Source organism: Hirundo rustica, chromosome 4, assembly GCF_015227805.2.
Source record: "Hirundo rustica isolate bHirRus1 chromosome 4, bHirRus1.pri.v3, whole genome shotgun sequence".
In the NCBI taxonomy this organism is placed as follows: domain Eukaryota; kingdom Metazoa; phylum Chordata; class Aves; order Passeriformes; family Hirundinidae; genus Hirundo; species Hirundo rustica.
In genome coordinates this window covers 74,654,735-74,678,735 of record NC_053453.1, presented here as the reverse complement: position 1 = coordinate 74,678,735, position 24,001 = coordinate 74,654,735, and the positions used below count along the sequence as shown (strand labels likewise).

General features: G+C 41.6%; 1 protein-coding gene across 2 annotated transcripts in view; it reads left to right on the top strand.

Annotated features, from left to right (window-relative positions):
- Positions 1-24,001, top strand: part of CACNA1C (calcium voltage-gated channel subunit alpha1 C) — a 463,700-nt gene that overhangs the window by 263,207 nt on the left and 176,492 nt on the right. For both annotated transcript variants that reach the window (XM_058420136.1, XM_058420137.1), the window contains exons 4-5: positions 11,330-11,469; positions 18,192-18,331. In XM_058420136.1, the coding sequence (XP_058276119.1) occupies positions 11,330-11,469; positions 18,192-18,331 (280 nt within the window). The remainder of the gene's footprint in view (positions 1-11,329; positions 11,470-18,191; positions 18,332-24,001) is intronic.

The window sequence follows — 24,001 nt, the reverse complement described above, 5'->3', positions numbered from 1 at the left end:
TGTTTTAACATTCCCAGGTCTGTGCGTTTGGCTTGCTTGAAGCAAATCCAAATATTGTTTTTTACGAGGTGACCTGGCCCAGTGCCGTGAGCTCTGGGGTGGAGGCTGAGGGTGCCCCAGCCTGACTGGGTGAGAGCTGGTGGCATCCAGTGAGAGCTTTAATTTCCCTTTATCCCTGCAATAGGCACACCTAGGGGGGTGAAGCACATGCTTTTCTTACAAGAAATGAAAATCCTTCCTCGGGTTTGAGTGGGGGAGGCCAGACAAGAATCGGAATTCCATTTTCCAGCTTCTTGTCCCTGGGTCTGTTTCAACATCAGCAGCAACTGCAGTGAGGGTCAGCAGAGAGAGGCTCTGGGGAGTCAACCAAGACACTGAAGAACTGGCAAAGTTCTTGGTTTTTTGGTGTTTGTTTTTTTTTGTTTTGTTTGGGGTTTTTTTGGTTGTTGTTTGTTTGTTTGATTTTGTTGTTGTTTGGGTTTTTTGTGGGTTTTTTTTGTTTTGTTTTGGGGTTTTTTTTGTGTGTGTGTGTGTGGTTTGTTTTGTTTTCCTAAATTAGCAAAACCTGCTAAAAATCTTGAGCACTTCTTTCGTTTCTCCTTGCCCAGAAAGTCTTGCTCCTCGGCAGAGCTGCAGCTCTGCGAGCTTTATCTGTTTGAAATGAAATCAGTTTCTATTCTCTGGGTACTGCACAGGTCACAGTCATGTTTTTAATTACCAATTAGCCTTCCATTAAGGAAATAAAATGAGTTTTATGTGCTGGTTGTCAGAGGTCCTTATATCTGCCTCATCTCATGTGTCCTGTCTGCTCAAGCAGCGAGAAACTTACTCAGGGGTAGTAAACAAAACATGGAAATCTTTGTCCCACAAAAGGAAGGATGGAGCCTGAGATGAAGAAGCTGAAAGGACTTTTCATTCTTCATCCCCTTCAGTTGTTTTTTTCCTGTCTGCCCTGAGCACTGTGAAGAGAATGTTAAATATGCCCTTAAGTTACTCATGGAAAGAAAAGGTCACACAGACGTGCACACTCTCTCTGTCCCTTTCTCTCTTCCTTCCATACATGCACATTGTGTGTTTGTACAAATGTGTGCAGAGAAACCCCAGCCCTAGAAGGTCGAGCTGTGGGACCAGTTTATTTGCTGAGAAATTTCAAGAGGGGGAGGTTATAAATAGTCATAAATTCAATTTATTTATAAAGCATTCCCTGTCAGGCATCGCTGCACAAACAATTACAAAAGAATTGTAGTAGATTAAAAACATAAATTAGAGCATCCCAAAATGTGCAAGAGTGATGGGATTAGAATGCATTTGACAGAGTTGTTTCAAAAGTGGGGTTTGGTGAGGTCTTTTGGGCAGTCAGTCAGTTAAAATCTGTTAAAACACAGATGCAGGGCCAGATTTCTGCAGGGGCTCGCTTGCAGCTCTAGCTCAGTGGTTGAGAGTGACCCAGAGAGGGTCCAAATAGCGCTGGGTGTGTCTGTGGTTTATTGAGGAGGTGTTTGCTGAGCTCTTTCTGCATGAGAGCTGCCCAATTCCTCCTTCCTTTGGCTGCTGCTCCCTTCTGGAAATGTTCTCTGTGTCAAGGCGACGCCGGCCCTTCTGTCAGCTCAGCGTGGGTGTGCAGGCTTGGGCTCCCCTGGCAAGGCAGTTTAGGGAAAGTTTGTAGTTTTTTAGAGTTACCTGAGAAAGTGTAAAGACAAAGAAGTGAGCAGTTCAGCCTACCAGGCAAAACTAGCAGCAAAATTCCCCCTGATTAAGGGCCTGTTTTAGTCTATGCTGGTGTGCACTGGAATTATTCAAAACTTTGTAGGACCAGAGAATTTTAAAAAGTAAAGAAAGAAAAATGACCAAGTCAATCAAATGAAACAACCCCACCAAAAAAACCCCGAAACAAACCCAAAAAACTGAAAAAAATCACCAACAACCAACCAACCAACCAACAAAAAAAAAAAAAAAAAATCAACAAAAAAAAAAAAAAAAAAAAAAAAAAAAAAAAAAAAAACACCCCCCACAAAACCCAGTACCTAACTTTCTGAGAGAGATGATTTTTCATTAAATTAAGCATATGGAATATAACTCTTATCCATGAGGGGTCTGTAAAAAATCCTTGGCACATAGAAAGTCTTATTACAGGTATATCACTATCCCATGTTGAGCCCTGTTGGGAATTCAGCCCTTCATGCTGGAGCTGTTTTTGGTCAAGTTTTTGGACAGATGACTGAATACGACCATGAGTATTTCCCAGTGTGCCTGTTGGTGTGGCAAGTCTAAGTTTATAGGGCAGGCAAACCCTTAAGTTGCCATAAAATTGATTGAAGGCAATTAAACTGTCAGCTCCTGAAATCATGTAATTGATTGGAAATAAATTGTAATTTAATTGGAATTTATTTGAAATTAATCACGTAATTGATTGGAAATTAATAAATCTCATGAGGGCAGGGTGGCCTCTTTTTGGCAGTCAGATGGCTGGGTTTCACCTTTGTTAAGCTTCATGCCTACCACTAAGAATTTTGGAGACTGATTGAAAAATGATGTGCTGCAGGCACTGATTGTGTAACGATGATCAGATTGAAGTGATATCACGATAAGAACTCCAGACCTGCCCCTTCAGGTGGTGCAAAACGCTAAAATCATGGGAGCTGCTGTTGCTGAGGTCACGTAGGCTGTTTCCAAAAGCAGGTGTGTATCCTGCTTAGAATGATGCATTGTGGAGAAGACCTTTTAGAAACTGTCCTAATGAACCATTATTTAATTAGATAGTTCTCCAGAATCCCTCCTTAAGTGGAGATAAATACACACACAGAGTTCTGTACGGCAACAAAACACTCAATATTTAACGCCAGCGTGTTTTTTAAGATTAATAATGATTTAAAAAATTAATGAAGTGGAGCACTGAAATGCTCTGTGGCTGCTGGACTTTTATTGTGTACGTGATTGAGTGCAGACACCTGAGCACGGTGGGTAGCCAATTTCTCACTTATTGGAGTCATTTTGGGAGCTGGGTGAGACACTTATGCCTGGTGATGATCTATTAGATACAGCTGTTGGACTGGGGCTGCTCTGATTTAAATGGATGGTTCTGGTACCATGGCTGGTAGATGGAAAAATGATGGGGGTGTTTCTAATGGCTGCGTTAACCTTGGGAGAAGACACTGGGCTGCCTCACTGCCTCCAAAAATGCTTAAAGGAAACCAGCAAAAGCTTCTTCTAGGCGTGAATTTAATTCCTAGGCACGGTAACAATACCTTGCCACCTTTTAATTTCTATCCAGAGATCCTAAATGAGGCTCTCTCACCCATAAGCCTTATGCTGCCTTCCCTGATTTTGCTTCCTCCTAGAAGAGTAATCTCTTATTGGTCTGATCAAAATATAAAGTGACAGCTCATTTCAGTTTAATCAGAGCGGTGGATCAAAACAGCAAAAAAAATTAGGATACAACCTTCTTTGCCTCTTCAGAGCTGTTCAGTTTGGAATATTTGTTCGTGGCCTGTTTATATGGCTTCAGTTCTTGGTCATGCCTAAGAAAATCTGAACCCATAAGGAACATATTCTCTGGATTTGACTCATGTATCAACAGGATCCTATTGTTCTATTTCAGTCAAAAAAAAAAAAAAAAAATCATCTTGAGCAACAGCACCCAAGAGATTTCTGGTATTGCTAGACAAAGACAGTAAAGAAATATTTTATAAGCACTAGGCATTGTCTAATTGGCACCAGAGTTCAAGTTTTAAGTTTGAATGGATGCATAATCCTTTCTGTGTATCCAGAAAGGTGCTTGCTTGGCCATCTCTATTACGAACAATGAGGTATCCCACTGGGAAGTACTGACGTACAATGGAAAGGAAATATCAAGTTTGTTAGATTATTCTGAGGACTAGAGGCACATTTAGAGATATAAAACATGCATATATAGTCTCAGAAAAAATGTAGCTTGAATAAGGATTTTTTTAGGTTGTCTGGTTCAAATTGTATCTCCAAGCAGGACTGTCCTCAAAATTAATCAAGCTGTCCAGAACCTTCTCTAGCATAATGGTTTTAAACAATATTCCTGTTGTATTGCTATCCAAATGTTATTGGCACGTCCCCCCTTTCTGAAACGTAGGACTCCCAATAATGACGTTATTCTGTGTACTTGTGGCTTGTTTTCCCGCCCTCTGTTAGTGAGAAATGTAGGAGAAATGAGGATAAATCAGAACGGCAGTGACATTCATCATCCGTGTTCTGGTTGCTGTGAGCATGAGCAGGTGCCTGAGTGGAAGGGAAAGTTTGTTTGTACAAGGCAAAGAGCGCAGGGGATCGACCCCTGTCCCAGGCTGACTTTGTGATGCTTGTATCCCCAATCGTCATTTTTTATGCTTGTGAATATTTTGCTTGTTAAACAGTTTTTTCCACTTTTCCCCAAGGAAATCTTCTCCCAAACCAAAAAGAGGTTTTGGGTTTAGATTTGTGGGAGGGTCCTCTTGAATCTGCTTTCTAGAGGGACCCCTTTGGAAGTTTCCTCCCAAATTTGCCCTAAACCAGGACAACTACCTTGGCTCTGCATTACAACTGGACTCTGACATGCAGCATAGTTCCACTAAACCAGTAAATAAATTCAACTTGATACTTTGGCCAAAGTACTCTAAAAAATCCAAGGATCTTGTACAGACTAAATTCTGCAGAAGAGTTATGCATGAAGGTTTCATTGATTTGCCCAGGAACCCCTGAATATAGGGCGTGTGCATGAGGCCTGTAATAATTGAAAACTATTTATGTTCTCTCTTCTATTCATTTCAGGGGAAGTTCTTTAAATACATCGTGGGCACGTTGTGAATTATCATTAAGTACCAAAGGCTGGCTTGCACTACATTCCTGTTTTATAATTGCTTCTTTCAGATTAGTGAGAATCCTGTCTTTCATTTATGTTGGACACCTTTAAAGCCAATCCCCCATTTACATGGGGTTAATTAAAAGTTGATATTTCTGCAGTGCTTGGTATGAATTTAACTCTGCTCATGTGAAAGCCTGATGCTGTCTTTGGCTGGAGTGGAGAGAAGGCAGCGCTGGTCATATTTGGAAATCCAACCTTTCAGAAGCCCCTCTGACTCCTGCTTACCAAAATGATGGGTTAATCTTTAGTTCAGTGGTAGTCACCCACTTTCTTCTTTGGTCTTGTTTTGTCAGGTAAAATCAGATAGTGTCCCTCTGCTCTAATTTTGGGGATATTCTTTTTGGGGAACATGTAGAAGGAGTGCTGTGTTTTAGGACCAGAAATAGCAGCAAATGGAGTTATGTTCAGTATTGTGACATCTTATCATCCCTTTCTCTCTATTGAAGGGATATGATCACTTTTTTCTGCAGTGACAGTAATTATAAGGAGAAATTGAGAGAAAAAAAATCCAAACATGGTTTGTCCTAAGTTTTATTCCCTCATGTGCTTGAATATTTTAATGTGTACGTACATGAAAAATGTCTCCAGAGTGACTAAGTACACTCAAAAGTGCTCATTGTCAACAAACCTGTCTTAACAATTTCTTTATTGAATTGATCCCCTAAGTGCACACATGTGGCTCTTCCTCAGTGAAGGTCAGAGTTATTCATGTTAGCAGCAGTCTCCAGGTTAGTGAGGATATCCTTATCCCAGATGTGATGACAATCTGTAATCCAAGAATCATGGAACCATTTTTCATGGAGTCTCTGGGCCTTTCCCAGGAGTTCAGTCTCCTTCCTGACCATCAGAAAAGATTGCTTTCCCTGCTGGGGGAAGGTCTGAGTGCTTCCACTCTGATTCGTATCTTTTGGAGCCTATTCCCTTAAGCATTGCCAAAACATCCTATATGACAGAGGCCCTTAAAACACTGCTGTTTTCCTTGGATATCTGGGTATTTGTAATACTGATATGTTCTCTTATGTTTAAAGAAGCTTTAGGGAATAATAATGCAGGCTCAGATGTAGCTGAGGTCAAACGAGCAGCCCCATGAAGGTTCTAACTGCGCAGCACTTGTGACTCATTACTTCAAACATACGAGCTGCAGTTTTTGAAACGTGGTTTGTAACAAGCTGATCAGAATGCAAGGAGGGAGACGGCAGAGTCTGAGCAAACATTTGGTGACTGAATTTTAGATTGTAAGCGCTTTTGGCTGGTGTGTGTGAAACGCGAGGACCTGATTGTCATTTCATCTTTCTTAAAAAGAAAACGTAACTAAGGAGGACAGACGGATGGATGGATGGATGGATGGATGGATGGATGGATGGATGGATGGATGGATGGAGTTTAGAGAGCTGGGATCAAGATACAGTGAATCATTCTGATGACCATTTCTCAGAAACTGGTCTACTCACTGACAGGAGAAAAGCCTTATGGCACCCTGGAATAATTTCCTTGGATTTCCTGTTTTCAGGCTCCTTTTATGAGCCCAAGAGGACATTAGCTACAGTTTAAAAATTATAAACAAAACCAAACCTATAACTTCTTTGGAAGACACATGGGATTAGAGAGGCTTCATGCATAATACAGTAATCCTCTTTCGGTAATATATCTTAGAGCCCTAAGAGTAAGTTAATATTTGTTTCTTTGTTATGAGTAAGATGATGTACAGGTTGCTTCTTGGCAGTGTTAGAGCTGGCTAATCTGTCAGCTAGGGTACCTCATGCTCACGTCCTGTATCTACCAAAAAACCCCAAAAGAAAGCCAAGCAGGGGTTACAGCCAGCCCCAGAACATGTGTGCTCCAGGGACTGTTCCATTTTCGAAGACTTTTATCCTTCCTCTTCTTCCAGTCATATTTTGTTGGTATTTTTTCTTTGGTCTGCAAAACATTTATGTCCCTATTGTCCAAGCAGAAAGCTCCTGCTTTGTAATTCTGCAGCCTGCAGTATACTTCATGTGCCTCAGCCACATGGCCATAGTTCCTATTTCTAAGAGACAAATGAAAAAAATGCTGTTCCTTCTTTCTTGCAGCTCCAAATTTCCCTCTCCTTTAATGCTGTGGCTTGGATTAGTGTTTCAAGGGGCGATGCTGTTGCTATCTCCTTTCAGTCCCATAAAGGTAGTGCTCAGCTCCCTCCCTTCCTGGCAGCAGGGAGCTCTCTCAGAGAGAAATACCAATATTTATCTATCTTTCCTTCTAAAATTGTACCAAATCAGCTTCTCAGAGGGGTTGGCGTGATAGATGCTTTGCGCTGCTGTGTCCCTTGGGAGATTGAAACACCGGGCCCTGGTCTACCTCATCTGTGAGAGCAAAGCTTCAAATGAGCAATCAGAAGTGGAGGTGCCCATTTAGCAGAGCCAAATCCATCGTTCTGTGGCTGCCGAGGGTTGGGAGGGTGTCCTGTCACTTCTAACCTGAGTCAGGGGGTGGCTGTGTCACACCTCTGCCCTCAGTGGGCAAGGTGGCATCAGAATTGGGACTGCAGTCCACATTCCGGGGAACTCGGTTATGCTACGGCATTACTGAGTTATGCTCTGCTCATAAAGGCTCTTTAGTTTTATAGTGTAGGAAGAAAAGGGGACACAAATTATTTAGTAGACTTTGCAAATTCTTCTTGAGACTGAGCAGGAGTAGCTTTGTGAAATGGTCCTGGAGCAGCTGCGCTGTTTAATCTCAGCAGTATTTTTCCTTCAATTTTAGACCCTGAAATCATTAATTTAAGTGCAGAGGATCATAAAATCTATCCTCTGCTCAACATTCTGTATCTTATGTTAATTTCAGAAGCTTTTATAGAACTTCATTTCTTTTATGGATATTTCCATCTTAGCTGAAGCACTGTAAGGAATTTGTTCAAACAGCTTGTAGCTGTATCTATGTATATATCAGTGTATAGGTGTATGTACATGCACGTGTGTGCAATACTTTGGCATAGCATTAACCCCATAACAGCATGGTTCAACAAGCAGCATTTATTACAATAACAAAAAGTGTCTGCAGTCCCACAGGCATCTTTAGAGACAGAAAAGGTACGAGCTCCTAAACCCAGCCAAATGGAAAGTGTTAGTTGTTGATATATTGCCTGCTCCATGCAGCACTAAATATTTTTTAAAACAGTAATTAAAAACCAAAAAAATAAGTTGTTCCATGTTGTTGTTTAGACAGCTATGACATATAGAGGGATTTAGTGAAAGTTTAGAAGGTTTTTGTTTTTTATGGTGGTATGTTGTTTTCTATGTATATTTTTAAAATAGTTTATATTTATTGATTACAATAAATTATTATGGTGCTTACTGGTACAGAGTAGTCTTTACTACTGTCTTTAGTTAGTATTTATAAAACTTTTTTTGAAATATTTTCTTCTAGTTGTAGGTGTTTTTTTGATTACAATAAATTATTATGGTGCTTATTGGTACAGAGTAGTTTTTACTGCTGTTTTTAGTTAGTATTTATAAAACTTTTTAAAATTTTTTTTTCTAGTTGTAGGTGGTTTATTGATTACAATAAATTATTATGGTGCTTATTGGTACAGAGTAGTTTTTACTGCTGTTTTTAGTTAGTATTTATAAAACTTTTTTAAAAATTTTTTTTCTAGTTGTAGGTGGTTTATTGATTACAACAAATTATTATGGTGCTTATTGGTACAGAGTAGTCTTTACTACTGTTTTTAGTTAGTATTTATAAAACTTTTTTTAAAATATTTTTTTCTAGTTGTAGATTTTTTTTGTTTATTTTTTCCTTTTTGGTTTCCATGTCAATGGCCTCAGTAGAAATTGCTCTCGGGGTACACACGGATCTTATCCATTGACTCTTTCTGGCTCACAGACCAGCTGTCAGCCCCTTGCAGAGTTCCACAGTTTTCCCAAGTCTATTCTCTCCTGGGCTCCTTTCGCTGTCATTAGCACAGGTGTTTCAGTGGAATGAGGCCAGGGACAGTGTTTGCTGTTCATTGCTGGGCACCGGAGCAGCCTCAGCCCTTCCACCTCGCCTGCTCTGCCCTCCTGCTCCCAAAGGCACCTGGAGATGTTGGATGAGTTGGGCTTCTCCTCATGCCCGTGTGCCATCTCAGCTGTGGCTACTCGAAGGGGTTTTAGGGCCGGCAGCACTCTGTCCTGAACCCGTGTGTGTCTGTGGAGGGAGCTGAACGGAGCGTGCAGGGCAGCCCCAGAGGCAGGATGAGGAGCAGCTTGTCCTCTTTGTGGGAGGGAAAAGGAGCTTGCCCACAACTGTGCAAAGCCCCTGGTTGAAGCAGGGAGAAAGTTACTGGGTTGGGTTGCCGTAAGAGAAATCTTTGTTTCCATCCTCAAGGTGTTCACTTGGCACTAGCGAGGCCATGTCCATCTCGGGCGCAGCATTCCCTGCTCCCATCCTCCATTTGGGGCAGGTTCTTCTCCCTCAGAGCCCATTCTCATCTTTCTTGATTCTCTGCACAGGTTTTACCTTGTCCTTTCAGACTAGGGGCGTTGCTCCTTGAGGCAGAGCTCCCACCAGCTCTCTCTGTGGGGCTGGGCCCCGGGCCATGTTGGCGGAGCCACGTGGCAGCACAAAGGTGCAGGGCAGCTGGGAGGAACGCATGGACTTCCCATCAACGGGGTCATTTTGCATTTCTTTTGGGGTTGGTTTGGGAGGTTTCACAACAGCTGGTCCTGCTTTCCAAATGTGTTTGTGGAGATGGATCACGGGGGTCTGTTTGGCTATGATTTGTGTGTCAGTTCCCAGCTGCAGTGGAAGGAGAAGGGGCACCACACCAGGCCCTTCAGGGAGCATACAGGCCATCATGGAGCTCTTTCCTGTGCTCAAACCCATGGCTGGACTCCTGGTTGCAAGCACTCACTGTTTGTAGATCTGGGAGCGTGGTATTGTCTGCTGTTGTTTTCTGAGTTCAAGGGAAGGGCAATCCTTGGTGTGCTGCTGTGTCTCCATCTGGGACACCGACAGACAAATCCTCTGCTGTGGGCGTGTTCCGAAGCTTTACTACCGGATCAGATAACTGCAGAATGACACTCCTTTTTTTAGGTATTCCTAGTGCTGAGCACTGGGGGGATACTGCAGGCATTGGGAAAGCATTGTCTGAGGGAAGCCAGCAGTATTTTAAAGCACAAACACGTGCCTGCTGCTGTCAGATGGGGTTTCTCAGACGATTAAAACACCGTATTAATGTAAACATGCTGATGAACTGGCAATCGCTTTTTTTTTTTTTTAAATCTGCAGGCTTCTAGTGATTTGTTAATTACCTGGAGCTGAATGGAAGATGTTCAAATGGGCAGCAGTCAAATGATTTTTTTGTAATCCTGCTCATGCTATATTGCTGTATAATATGAAAGTGTCATGCACGAATTCAGCTGGACAGAGGGACAGGGCAGTTGCAATTTGGAGCTGAAAAGAAAAATAGTGACCTGTCTGACTGTTGTGCTGGATATCCTTTAAGATACGACAGGAATGCCTAGGATGTTTTAATTTGTATTTATCTCATATCTTATTTCTTCAACGTGAACTTTTAATAACTTTGTAGTTTAACCTTGCAGGGACTTGGTCTCCTTTAGCTGTCATCTAGTTTTCATGCACTTGTCTCCCACTCAGCTTGCCACGCAGCACTTGTGTAGTGATTACCTAATGCTGCAGTTTCCCTCCTACTTAGGAGGAGATCCCTTCCATTTCTGCAACACTGCCATCCTTTATTGCACACTGGGGCTAAAAGCCCCGAGGACGAGAGATGGTTAGCCTGTGTGCTGACTCCAAAAGCCTGCTTTTTTGTCCTAAATCAGCCTGTACTGTAACTGGAAGTGCCTTTGTTTGGATACGCTTAATTGCAGCCTGCGTTTCGCAGGGATGTGTACAATTCTGGCAGAATGACTAAAAGCCTGTAACATTAGTCAGCCTGATCTGTGAATCACGTATCACCCATGTTCAGCCTACTTATTCCCCAGCCACAGAAAAGGGAATCCCAAAGAGGGCTCAGTTTGACACACACGTCACTCTCTGGTGGGCTCCTCTTAATTTTCCCCATCTCTCCCCACAGCGTTGCACGCAGCAGCGTTTCCCCTCCAGAGGCAGAAAAGGATGCAGTTCATTCTTGAGGGCTGAGAATATTTGCCCTGAGGGCTGGGAGGTTCCTCCTGACCCTCTCCCCTCCTGCTTTGCCCAAGCTTGTTCAGGGGTCAGTCCCTGCCGAGGCTAGGGCAGCAAATTTGAGAATCTAAGTAAAATTTACTGCCAGAGCACTGTCAGAGTGACTGCAGGCCCTGCAAGGCAGAGGAGCAAAGCCCTGTGGCCAGCAAGGTGGGAGTGGGAGGTGTACCCCGGTGGCAGCCAGTGAGCTGGAGGCTGCAGGGGTGGACTGGTGCAAAACAAAACAAAACATCCTGGTCTGTGATTTGTCACTCCCACTAACCAGTGTCTCTCTTGTTCTCTTGTCTTCCCCAGGAACGAGTGGAATATCTCTTTCTCATAATTTTTACAGTGGAAGCATTTTTAAAAGTAATAGCATACGGACTTCTCTTTCACCCCAACGCTTACCTCCGCAATGGCTGGAATTTACTAGATTTTATAATTGTGGTAGTAGGGTGAGTACCAAGTTTGTTTCTTGAGGCGCTGCCCGCATGGGGACACTGGCAACCTTGGGGAGCACGGGGGTGGGTGAAGGCTCTATTACATGTGGGTGACCTTAGACACCGCTGTCCATCCTGTTCCCCTGACAAACACTGTTTTAATGGTTTGCAAGACAGGGAAATTAAACTGCTCGTTGGGAACCAGGGGGGAAAAGAGAAAGCAGCCCAAGGCTGTTGGATAAAGTCAGTTGCCTGAATGAGCTTAACTGCAAGAAAATGCATTTGTTTTTAAATCTGTATGAATATTAAAAAATAATGTTTAGGTAATCCCTTAATTAAGATTAAGAATTTGATGACAGATAAATTCTGCCATCTTGTGAACTTTTGCTGATGTTTCTCATTCTAAAAATGGAAGAAAAATTTAAATCCCGGGTTTTCCTACTTACAAAATAAGTTCCTCAGTTCAATTGCACTGCTCAGCTGGTGATTTCAACACTTTTAATTTTGACCCTTTAAATCTTTTAACCTTTTTAAAGACTTGTTTTACTATTGTAGATCAAATTGCTACTTTGATCTACAACCTTTCTAACTCTCTCATTCCTCTCCATGTTTTCAAGTTTGGCATTTAATTTATTTGAATAAAGGAAAATAATACACCTTCTGCTTTTTCTGCCTAAGGGTTAGAGATAAGCAAGGGATAGGAATTGTTGTTGTTGAAGGGAAGAGGTGAAGGATAAACTACCTCTGAATACAAAGGCAACAAGTATTCCTTTGCCTGAGTAATTTGTCCCATCCTCCCACCACTCCATTGTTAGAGAGTTTCATCGCCCACAAAAACCTGTAGTCTTTTCACCTCTTTACCAAGGAAACCCTGCATCTGTTCCTAGGGAAAACGTCAAAAGGGACACTCCTAGTCATCAAAACCCCCTCACTGTTTCTGCCCCAAACCTGTCCGCCTTCCTGACCATTTTTTTGTGGTGGCCCCAAAATATTTAATCAACTAACCACTGTGTGCTTCCCAATACCTCCCACTTTCCATCACCAAGGATAAGAGTGGGTGGAAGGAGGATTCCCAGTGAGGGGGAGGGAGAACAGGCTGAAACCTATTCTTAGTCTCAAGACCTCTTGGGCTCCATAAAGCTTCTCCTTACAGCAACGCCCATTGTGCTTCTCCTTTCTTCCTACCCCCAGACAGAGGATCCCATAGCACATCAGTACCTGAAAATTGAAAAATCCAGTTTTCATTACCCCTCCCCTGGTGCAGATGTGCAATTCCATCATTGGTTCTGCTTTTGAATGCTCTCAGATGCCTCACCTACTTGGAAATCGCTGCCTAAGTTGAAGAGAGAGTGAAGAACAAAACTCCTGTGAATGTGATTATTCCCTTTTCATTTTTATGAGAAAGAAGCATTTTGAAGAGAGGACACATCACCTCCTCTTTTTCTCTTGGATGTGAGAGAGAGGGACTCCAGAAACCACAGAGGAGCATTATATCTAGTTTAAGTACAGTCCTTTCCAATTTTCCTACTGGGGCAGTTAATCAGCAGGATGATATTCAGGCTGAAATTAATTCCCTTGCCCATGGCAGAAGCAGCTCTCAGCTCTTCTATCTGGTTTTGCCTCCAGCAGCTCTTAGTCACTAGATGGGGAACAAAAAATGTAACTGGGCAAGGATTACATGAGTATAATAAACATGGCCAAGACCCCAAGGTCTCTGTTAAACAGATTCCACTTCAAGGCCAGATGGGTCCCTTTGATGTTTATCTGTTTAAACTCACATGTACAGTACCACAGCCTAGGCTGGTGCGCTGCTTTTCCTCTCCACAGCCCCTCTGCAGAGCCTACTTAGTGATACTATCTGTTCCTCTCCTGCACTGTCCTCTTTTCCTAGGGGATGTCTGAAATCCCTCAGTGACATTGTGCTTAAACTTCAGTGTATCTGAATATTTTGCCAGGAAGGAAGCCCCAAAGGTTTAAGATAAATTTTGAAGAGAGAGAGGAAGGACGCAAGTGCTGAGAAGAACCTTTCTTTGTGGTGCCTTTTTCTGCCTATTGATGGAGCTATTAGAGAAAGCTGAGTAATTTGGGCACAGCTGGGGCAGAAGGAAGATAAAATTATTTGGTGTGTGGAGCAAAGGATGGTGTGACTGTGGTAGTTGCCATTTGTGCTTGTTCTGCCTTACCAATCCTCTTCATTTTCAATCATAACTGCCTTTGCCACAAAACACAGGCTGGGTGGGAAGCACTTCTTCAAGTACTCTTGTAAGTTAAAGGAGGGGAAAAAAAAAAAGAAAAAGACAGGTTTTAGATCTTTAGAATACATATATACTCAGTTCACCACATATAACTTCAATTCATAATAGCACATCTGGCTTCCTTTACCTTCAAATGAACCAGTCTGTAGAGTAAGAGGAAAATGGACATGTGTGTAGGACCAGGTATGAATTTCAGAGGGGAGTCACAGTTCCTGCAAGTACTGTTTGTAACAATGTGCCTGTATACTTTCCCTTCTGATGGTGGATCCCTGGTGTCCAAGGGGATTTCAGAGTCAGTGATTCCAACAAGGCCACAGCAAAATGCAACAGCAGCAGAGGGAAGCACTGAACACCACTGCTGTGTTTTCTGGTGAAAGGATGCATTTTAGTCTGTAGGTTTGTAGCAGCTTAACGTTCTTGAAGTGTGGGAGACCTGCTTATTTATCAGCTATGTCTTTTAGAGCTTAAATCTGGCTTCTCTTTAAATAGCCTTTGACTTTGCCATAGCAGCACTTTAAGTGCTGCTTTGAAGAGTGTCTGTGTGAGGGTATCAATCAAAGGCTCTACAACATTATTAATTAAACATAGAGGCCAGACCCCTAAGCTGCACAACCCACAAACACTAATGGTTAGGCAAATTGTCTCCCACTTCCTTTATTTTTGTTGTTCCTCTTCAGGAAAACACTAAAACTTTCAGATATCACATTGGCGTCCCTTAATATTAGGAAATTTCTCCTGAGGGAAGACCAGCTTGACAACATTGTGATGGAAGAATATTTGTCTTTCCTGGCAGTGCTGTGGTTTGTCTGCCAAGCACAGTCATTCTCCAAGGACCTGTAACTATTGCCAGAAAAAAAAAATAGGTGTTGTAATTTGAAAGGCAGTATTATAGTCATACTTGGGAAGTAGGCAGTGAAGATATTTGGACAAGATCTGAAGTCAGAGCAGACTGGAAAATGTGGTCACAATTTCTGAAGACCTGTGGGAAGTTTCTAGAAGGCAGATCCAAACTTTTTCACACTCACAAATCACAGGTGAACTGTAAAACACTGTGAAAAAAAACCCTTTGTGTTTTACTCCTTTTTTTATACCTAAGAGGATTTTTTCAGCTGTGTTTTTTTCTGCGGATTTTTGGCCTTAGAAATACCAAGCCTTCTGTTTTCATTCTGTATTTTGGAGGCCCTTGACAAGTTTTTTTTTAATGCTATAAAAATCATAGTGTACTCCCCACAGAGGAAAAGATGAAGAGCAGGTTACAGCCTTATCATGCTGCTGTTGGGGTCATCTAGCAAAGTGAAAACCCTTTTGATATATCAGATGTCAAAAGGGAAATAGAAAAATACAAGGGAAAAAAGCAAATGAAGCTAGCTTCTTACTTCAGAGGTAAATGTAAATGTAAAAAAACCCAAACAAAGCATGGAACATGTCCACAAGTGCTTGTGATAAAAAATTTGGTTTTCTGCTCTTGTAGTTCATGTCTGTCAGATGAATTTAGTTAAGGTTTAGCCATGTCACAAATAAAATTCAGAAATCAAGGTGATGTTAATTGTGCTTCATCAGTGGAAAGTATGATATCCAAATTAAAATGGGGCATGAATTTAGGCTGGTGGAAATTAGGTGGAAGGAAATAGGGTTGATGTCTGGCTTTTGAAGGATGAGGGGGTTTTGTGGTAAGATTTTCAGCGGCCACGCGAGATTATCCCTCTTGCCTTTTCCATACCACCCAAACTCTGATTTGTCTGTCAGCGCAGCATTCCCTCACCCCGTGCTTGGAGCACACTAACTCTGATACCTACTGATAAAGAGCTGCTCCTCACTCTACCACACCTACTGAAAACTTTCCCAAAAGGTTTTCATCAAAAAGCAGAATTTCCTACATAAATGTATGATAGAAGGGCTCTGGCCTCATCTTTTGCATCAATTGTTTAACATCCATCCGGCTGTTTTCTTTGTTTAGAAAGCAATTAGCTGCAAAAACTAAGAGCACTATGTAGCTAAACATTATGGATGTCTGTCCATGCCCTGACTGAGAAAAGTGGTGAGCACAAAGAAGAATTGACAAGATGTACTATAAATTTGAAGAGTGGGCTAGAGATTCAGTAGGCCACACTGGGCACAGCCTAGACCCCAATACAAAAGGCAAAGGGAGTGAAATAAATGAGAGGAATAAGAAGTTGTAATGCATTAGAAAAAAAGCAGGATTAGTGCAGGGGAGATATTAAGCGTGGAGTAAATGCATTAGAGCAGGATTAGCTGGAGCAATGCAATTCAGGTTTAAATGTAGGGTTTTTAAGGTGGAGCAGCAGGAATTATTGCAAATCATTCCTGAAGTGGAGAAGCAGATGACTGTGGGTACCTCAAAAGAGCACATCTAGCACACCAGGGCTGGAGCACAAAAATAAGACCAACTGGCCTGCAGGGGAGCTGCACTAGTCTGGGAAGGCAGGCTTTGTATCCAGAGGAGTGAGGTGTCCTACTGGCTGTGTTTCTGCTCCTCCTGAACTAATTTAGGACTTTGCTTGGGCAGCAGAATTCCAGAGCAGTCTGGTTTGCTCACCGTACAAGTGGCAGCAGAAAACCCCTTGGTGCCCAATGCCAAGAGCTGCTCCTTGGGAAAGCATGGGACGAGTGAAAATGTGGATCAGGAAAATGGACCCTCAGTTTTGCACAATTGCTGACTCAGAGTTCCTTAAGATTCCCAGTCTTGGAGCTGAAAAACGGTATCAGAAGCCTTTTTTGCAGTAAATTCTTCTTCCTCTAGAGGATCCCAGGAAGCTGGGACTGTTGTATTGGTACATCACTCATCACCTATCATGGGACTTCTGTGGACTAGAAAGATAGAAATGCTTGAATGTGAAACAGAGCACATTGCTAGAGCTTAATCAGTGGCTTACTGAAAACACATTAGGCCAAATTTGACCTACAGAGTTTCTATTATGAAGACCAGCAGATAATTGCAGCTGTGTAATTTGTGTACACAGCTCAAGAAATGCACACATCCCAATAATTCACGTTCTTTGCATCAACCCTTGTTTGTCTCTCTCTGTGATATCTGTAGTCCATGCAGTATTTCTCACAGGCTCTGTTTTTGTCTTCCCTGCATCCTGCTTCTGCAACACCTACAAACTCAGCATCCAACCTCCCCCAACACAGTTTTTCCCATGCTCGTTACCTAGTTGTTAATTCTTTCTGCGGTGCTTGAAGCTGAGGCTTTGAATAGATCCAGTTAGGAGTGCCTCAGTCACAGCTGACAAGTATTATAAGACTCTCAATGTGAATTTAAAAAAAATTTTAAAAAAGAACCACCAAACAAACACAAAAACTTGCTTAAGAAAGGAATTTTGCATTTGCAGTCCTCTAATCCATGTTTTTGTGTGGGTTTAGTGCTGGGGGAATCTGTTGATTTAGATGTTTTGGTAAATGAATCTTCATTTTAATATCCAGGACAAGCTCCCTGTGTTTGTGACCCTTGAAAGAAACTTCCAAGTGTCTGTGGTACCTCCCTGGCACCCTATGGGCCACTCCCAGACAAACCTTATTTACAGAGAGCCAAAGATCCATTTAGACTGGAGCAGATTTTAACCTCTACTGAATTTGGCTGGGTTCAAGCTGAGGATTTCAAGGCTGAAAGCAATAACATTAGCAAATTCATGAGGAATCCGTCCTTCCCCAAATGTACTAATGTTTTACCAGAAAAAATGGAAGCTGCTTCCTGAAAGCTAATTTATTAAATCGAGTTCTTATTAACAGATAGGGTGAGCCTTCAGCTTTTTACAGAAGAACATTGCATTTTCTTTCTTGCTTTGCCTTTTTAAATGCATTCTGAGACATCTTCTCCTTAAAACATCTATTCCTCCTAGCCAAGATAAAGCATTAAGGCTGGTATAATAAAACATTCTAATAATAAGACTGCTAAGACAGTTTTGCACTCTCCTTAGCCAGTGCATCAGGGGATTTAAAAATGGATCCACAAGCACACAGTGTGAGCATACACTCCTTTACCTAAAATCTCAGGTTTACACCAAAGGGTCCTCAGGTTTACACCAAATTCTACCTGCAGTGCCATTGGTGAATCTTAATTCTTTGTAAAATGGGTGACAGATAGTTCAAGATTGGCTTCATTAAGGGTGATGATTTTCTCCCCCAAGGTGGACTGTTGGTCTATAAAGACAGCAAATTGTTGGTAGCCCATAGCTGGCTGCCAGGAGCCATGGAGGAGCACGAAGGAGGAGCTTTTTGTCATGTTTATGTCTGCTCCAGAAACAAGTGTTTAGCAAATGGTGTAGACATCAGCAATAGGCTGTTGCATATGGGAAGAGTCTGTCTCTCCTGCACCATATGTGAATGTCATATGAGAGAGAGGTGTGACACCCTTCACAGGTCTGTGAGATGCTTTGGGTGATATGATGGTGATGATCTCTGTTCCCGTTGAGCCCAAGCCTTGCTGTCTGCCTACACATTGTTTCCTCTTTCTTTTTGCAGGCTTTTTAGTGCAATTTTAGAACAAGCAACCAAAGCAGATGGGGGGAATTCAATAGGAGGAAAAGGAGCCGGGTTCGATGTTAAAGCACTGCGGGCTTTCCGAGTATTACGTCCACTACGGCTGGTGTCTGGAGTTCCCAGTAAGTAATTCCATCATTTTCCTTTCGGCTGTGTCCATGGTGGGGCTGGGGTAGTTTTTGTGACAAGTTTGAAGACATGATACATGCTATTTTTTGGTGTGTGGGAGAAGGCTTTTTTTGCAAATGCTTGTATTTGTGATAAATGTGATATTAATCAAAGGATGACCAAAGCAGAGCTGAAAAGGAAGTCTCATGGTGCGTCAGTCTGATTGTGCAACCTTTTTAAATAATGAAAGGGGAAGGTCCAGGATTTTTTGTGATTTCAAGCATAAAAGCCTTTAAATGATTTTGAAATCATGGTGAAGTTTTGGTATTATAAATTCTTGAGTTTGATGGAAATTCTGTATGGTCATGTGTGTTGATTTTGGAGGGAGAGGAACTTTTTCATTAAAATTGCATTTTCTTCTTTGCATATGATGTTCAGATCAAGAGAACTGGGAACAATTTACAAGCAACAGAATGCAGGGCAATGACACACTCACATTCTTTGTTAGTCTGATTTGCTTAAATTATTTTTAATGCCTCTGAGAAAGTCTTTGATAGTCTTTCATCCATTTTCTTGTTTATTTTGAAGCTATGAGTAACTAAGTCTGGTAGCTCCATTGTGGAGGTGGAACATGGACATGACAATGTGGGAAAATGATATCATTTGGCTGAAGAGTTTATTATGGATGGGACCTGTTTACCTTCTGGAGAGAGAGCTGGTTGAAAACCGTCATTGATTTCTGTGATTTTAGCAAAGAGAGATGCAGTGAGCAGAAAAGGAGTTAATCTTCTCCAGAAGAGCCGTAGGGAGCATTTTGTTTATTTTTATTTGAGGATCTTGCTAGACTGGTATCTTAAATTATTTCCAACCTTAGTCATGCAAAAACCTTGAGTGGAGCTGCCATAAACTCTGCGCTGTCAGTTGCTCTGGTACAGACTGAGCTTAGCTGTGTGCTTGGTGCTCTTGGAGGACTTGGGGAAGCTGAGGGAACCAAGCCTGACACAGTTTGTATCCATGTGCACGTGTGATAACAATCCCAACACAGACTATCTAATGGTCCATTTGTGAGTTTTCTCATCAGGGAGTATTTAATTTGTACCACAACTGAGCCAGGGAGCCTGGTGCAGACTAACAAACACTTGATCTAGACAGCAAAATGCTAGTGCAGCGTGGAGCAAGCAAACCATCAACTTCACCTGACAGATAGCCTCTATTAATATTTCTGGTTCTGACTAGGGACACATTTGTTAAACCAGGCTTCTTGGGAGCCAGCACGGCTTTAAAAAGCCTACTGAGATCCACAGCTAATGCAGCCTCAATCTTGACTGGGCATTTTTTAATTGTACAAATGCCTGTTGATTAGCCTAGAATAGATGTTATCGCATCCATATGTATTAGAGCGTAACTTTTCTCATGAGGCCCTTTAGATAAGATTGCCTAAGCTAACCATAAATAGCACATTACAGGATTACATTCTTATGTAAGTTTAGTGCAGAGGTTTAGCAGTCAAGTCTCAGGTCCCGTTCAAGTTCTGTCCCAGAGGCATCGTAAACACTAGTGGGTGAGTTACCAACATTGCACTTGCTGTGTTTTGCCGTCTGTAAAGTAATGATTTTTTCCTTCCTTGCCCTTCCAAAATGCAGAATCTCCCCTGTAAGGAAAAAGCCTGCAGAGATCTGTCCTAAAATTACATGAACGTGCATGTGGGCAATTCCTTCTCACTTAACAGACTCTGTATGGAATCAGCATCTCTTTAGTAAGAGGGCGTCCTCTGGGTCACTGGCAGCCGCCTTCTGCACGGAAATTCCAACATCTGCTGCTTGGCTTGAGGTCCAGATCTAACTTCCACTATTTGGGAAAAAAGTGTATAAAGCACAGTAATTCTTATAAAACAAATTTGTGAAACACATGGTGAATTTTTTCGTGCAAATCTTAAACTCTTATGATTGGGCTTGGGAAATAGTTTGTCTGAGGTGGAGAGATTGGCTTACAGCATGGAATAAATTTTTCTGAGTCACAAGCAGTTTACATGGATTTTTTTTTCTTGCTGTCTCAATCCATAGGAAATAATCCAATTTAAAAGTGACATGTTTTGTACAGGTTTGTGCATTTAAAGGCTTGTCTCAGCATATAAAATTTCCTCATAAGGTTGATTTGAGGTGGGGGAAAGATATATTAATTGCCCTCTGAAGTAAATCACTGATGTCTGCATTTTGCAGATTGAGAGCTGGAAACAAAAGTTCAAGATTTAACACTTCCAGAAGTGTCTTCTAGTTATTTATGTCTCTTATTGGCTACCAGTGCTAGACATTTAGGTCAACATGACAATCCAGCAGCTTCAGATAGACGGATGAAGGATGTTAAGAGCTCACAATCCCTTTTTCCCAAGTCTCATGAATACTTAATTCCTGGGACTTGGCTGTCTCTTGCCAGTAAACATCTCAACCAAGAAATGGGCGACTGTCCAGTGCAATGAGCGGTTCAAGTGCAAGCAAAGCTGGTTCACCCACAGGCAGACAAGTAAAAAGGTACCTTTGACAACCTTTGTTAGGATCAAAGTGTCCAAGGCCCCCAAATTACCTGAGTGCCTCCTACAATCAAAAGGGTTTGAGATCATGAATTCATGGATTCAGCAAAGCCTGAAGACTACATCTGTGTGACGGTTGTGGGCACATCAATATTTCATAATCTTTAGGAGAACAAATGACACTTTTATACTTTGTGGTTATGTGGACATTCACAAGACCACTTGTCACAAGGAAGAAAATAGATGTTTTTTTCAAAAGATAAGGCAGGCATCTTTTTTATCCATGTCACAAAAAGCAAGTGTACCATCATGGGAGAAGCCTTCAAAGGCACTGAATTCAAAGTCTTTCAGTTCCCAGAACAAATTTTAAAAATAGTGTTACGTATTTACACATTTCTAAGAAATTTTATAGGGATCAATTGGGTTTGGCTTGAGGGCTTTTTGTGCATTGGATTTTTTTTTTTAAGTAGTTTGAGTTCTTTTCCAGAAATTTTTTTTAGCGTGAGTGGTACAGTTCTTATGGTGACTCTGTAAGGAGTATGGCAGAGCAGTAGATTAGGTACTTCCCACAGCTCTCATCCCAGAGCTGGCAGTTGCTTTGTGTACAAAATAGAGTTTCTGAGCTAATTAAGCAAACTCTTTTTTTCCCCACCACTGTTTTTAAAGTCCTACTGCTTCTGGGAAAATGGTCCACACTCAGCCCTTCTAGCCTGGAATTAATGTGTAGATGAATGGTGATTATTTTGCACAGCACATGGGTGATTTAGATTTCATTTGTAGTGAAGCCACTTTTGAGAATGAGATCTAAGCACTTGATATCATTGATACACAGGCCAGATTTCACTGTTCAACTGTTCTGCTCCTGTCATATTAACACGGTTCTTGCGGTGCACACTTCGCTTTGGTCACTGAAAGAACTTTGCTGCAGGAGTGCCAAAGCAGTCTCCTCATAAGGAAAACTTCACATGTGCTTTAGAGCTTTAGAAGCTTTAGTCTAAGTGTGTGGCATTAAGATCAATGTAATGGTTTGAGAAAGGAGAGAGAAGGAAAACAATTCCCTTGATGGACATAAGTAGACAAGTGCAAAATCAGCATGTCTACCAAAACTTAATCACTTTAGTGTCTTGGAAACTTACCCAGTATCTCCTTTGGCAGGAGTGTAAAGCATTGTAAAGCTTTCTAGGGACAGAACCAAGTCAGCCCTTTGGTGCTGAGAGTTTTCTGTTGATTACTCTTCTCTCTCGGTTTTATGTTATTACATATTTCAGAACTTGTTTTAAACATTTTGTACTTCAGGAGGGCAAGAAGAAGCATCCAATTGGGCAATGAAGAAACATGATCCAATTAAAAAAGAAAATCACTCCTGACTATTGGAAAGGGCAATGAGTTACTCCTACGCATGCTAGCTCATGCCCTTTTAACTTATTAATTCAGTTTCTACCACCTTTATTCGTGCTGCTCAATTATACCACCTCGTACATTCTGTTCATTCTCTTTATGTGGTATTCATCTTAATGTAACTGCATTTTTGCCACTGCTTATTGTCTATCTGATATTTGCCAGACTCAATTGATAAGTTCTTCTAGATGATTTGGAAGTCATATGATTTGAGTAGCTGCTGTACTCCATATTTGTGTTTTGGAAGGGATCCTCTGCTAGCAACACAGATTTAAGTGGGCAGAAGACCCTGCTACTCCAAATGAAGCTAGAGGGGAAACCTGACTGCTCCACTGAACCAAAATCTTGCCTCTTTTATTTTTATTTTTTTTTAATTTTAAAGCCACAGAAAGCCAAGTCTGTGATGTGTTCAAGCTTCACTGGAGTCTTGTAGCAGAGGAGTGACTCAAAGGCAGTGTAGGTGCCTCTCTAGCACCAGTACTTACATGGTCTACTGGAGATGCAGCAATTGTGTAACGGGGGAAGAGAAGGCGTGAGCAGAGGGGCCTAAGCCAAACCCTCCCGGTGACAATGCAATGTCCTTCTGTTGGTGACACAGCAGCATGTCGCTGGCAGAGCACGTTTTGGGATTAAAATTAAATAAGGCCAGGATTTTCATCTGTGAATGCCTGGAGATTACTACCTTTATGCGTATTTAAATAATTAACTAGAACACATACTTTTTCAAAATTATGCTTATATGTCGAAGTCCACAATTACTCTGAGTTTATGAGAAAATTGAGCACCGTCAGACAAGGTGGATGAAAAATTTAGACATTTTTCATTCCAATTAGTAATCTGCCCTGAAATGCTCTATTAAAATATATAATGCTTTCTCAGTCTCGGCAGTGTTCTCTACCCTATATTTATTGCAGTGTTTTCTCATTGCCACAGTCATCTTCTATCCTTACCCCAAACTCTCAGGCATTAATCAAAATGGTTCACCCATTTTGAACTTTGTAACAGGAAGGAAAGTATCCTGCCTTTCCTTGCAATGTCCTGATAGATCTGGGCCATCCAGGTCTATGCATTTGATGCCACATTCACCACGTACAGGGATGAAGATGAGAAGTAAAATACACCCTGAGGGCTCCATGGGGAGGGCAATGCATGAGGAAAGGTTTTGCTCATTTGAGAGGTGCTGGATTGGCAAAGTCACCCAGCTGTCTTTATTAATTTGCATTATTATTGCGTGTATATGAGGCAAGGAAATCACAGGTGTGATAGGACTGGATTTTTTCCTGTCTAAGTGTTTTTGTGTGGGGGACTGCCTAAATACGTTATGTGTGCTAAATTGCAGTCAGATTTTTATGGAGAAGTGAGAGCAAAAGCTTTCAAATGCTTACAAGATATTGAGCTTATAGTCTGTATTTTCCAGTAATGACTGTTCTTAACATTAAGACTGGCAATGTTTTTTCTACCCCTTTTCAAGGGATATTTTCTAATCTAATAATTTGAAGTCACAGGGGAATTCTGTCTGTGTGGGCTCATAATTCAATGATACCTCCCCCTGAAAGAAAACTATGGGGGGACATTTGTAGCAAAATACTGAGTTACTTACAGACTTAAGAGAGCAGAGACATCAGAACCACCATGGTCACCCTTCAAATGTAAGACTAAGCAACTGCTCTATCTCATCTTTGATTCCAGGACTTGGAATTTGCTATTCAATGATTTATAGTAAAATGTTTGATGCTTGTTGCCCATAAGAAGAGCTCTT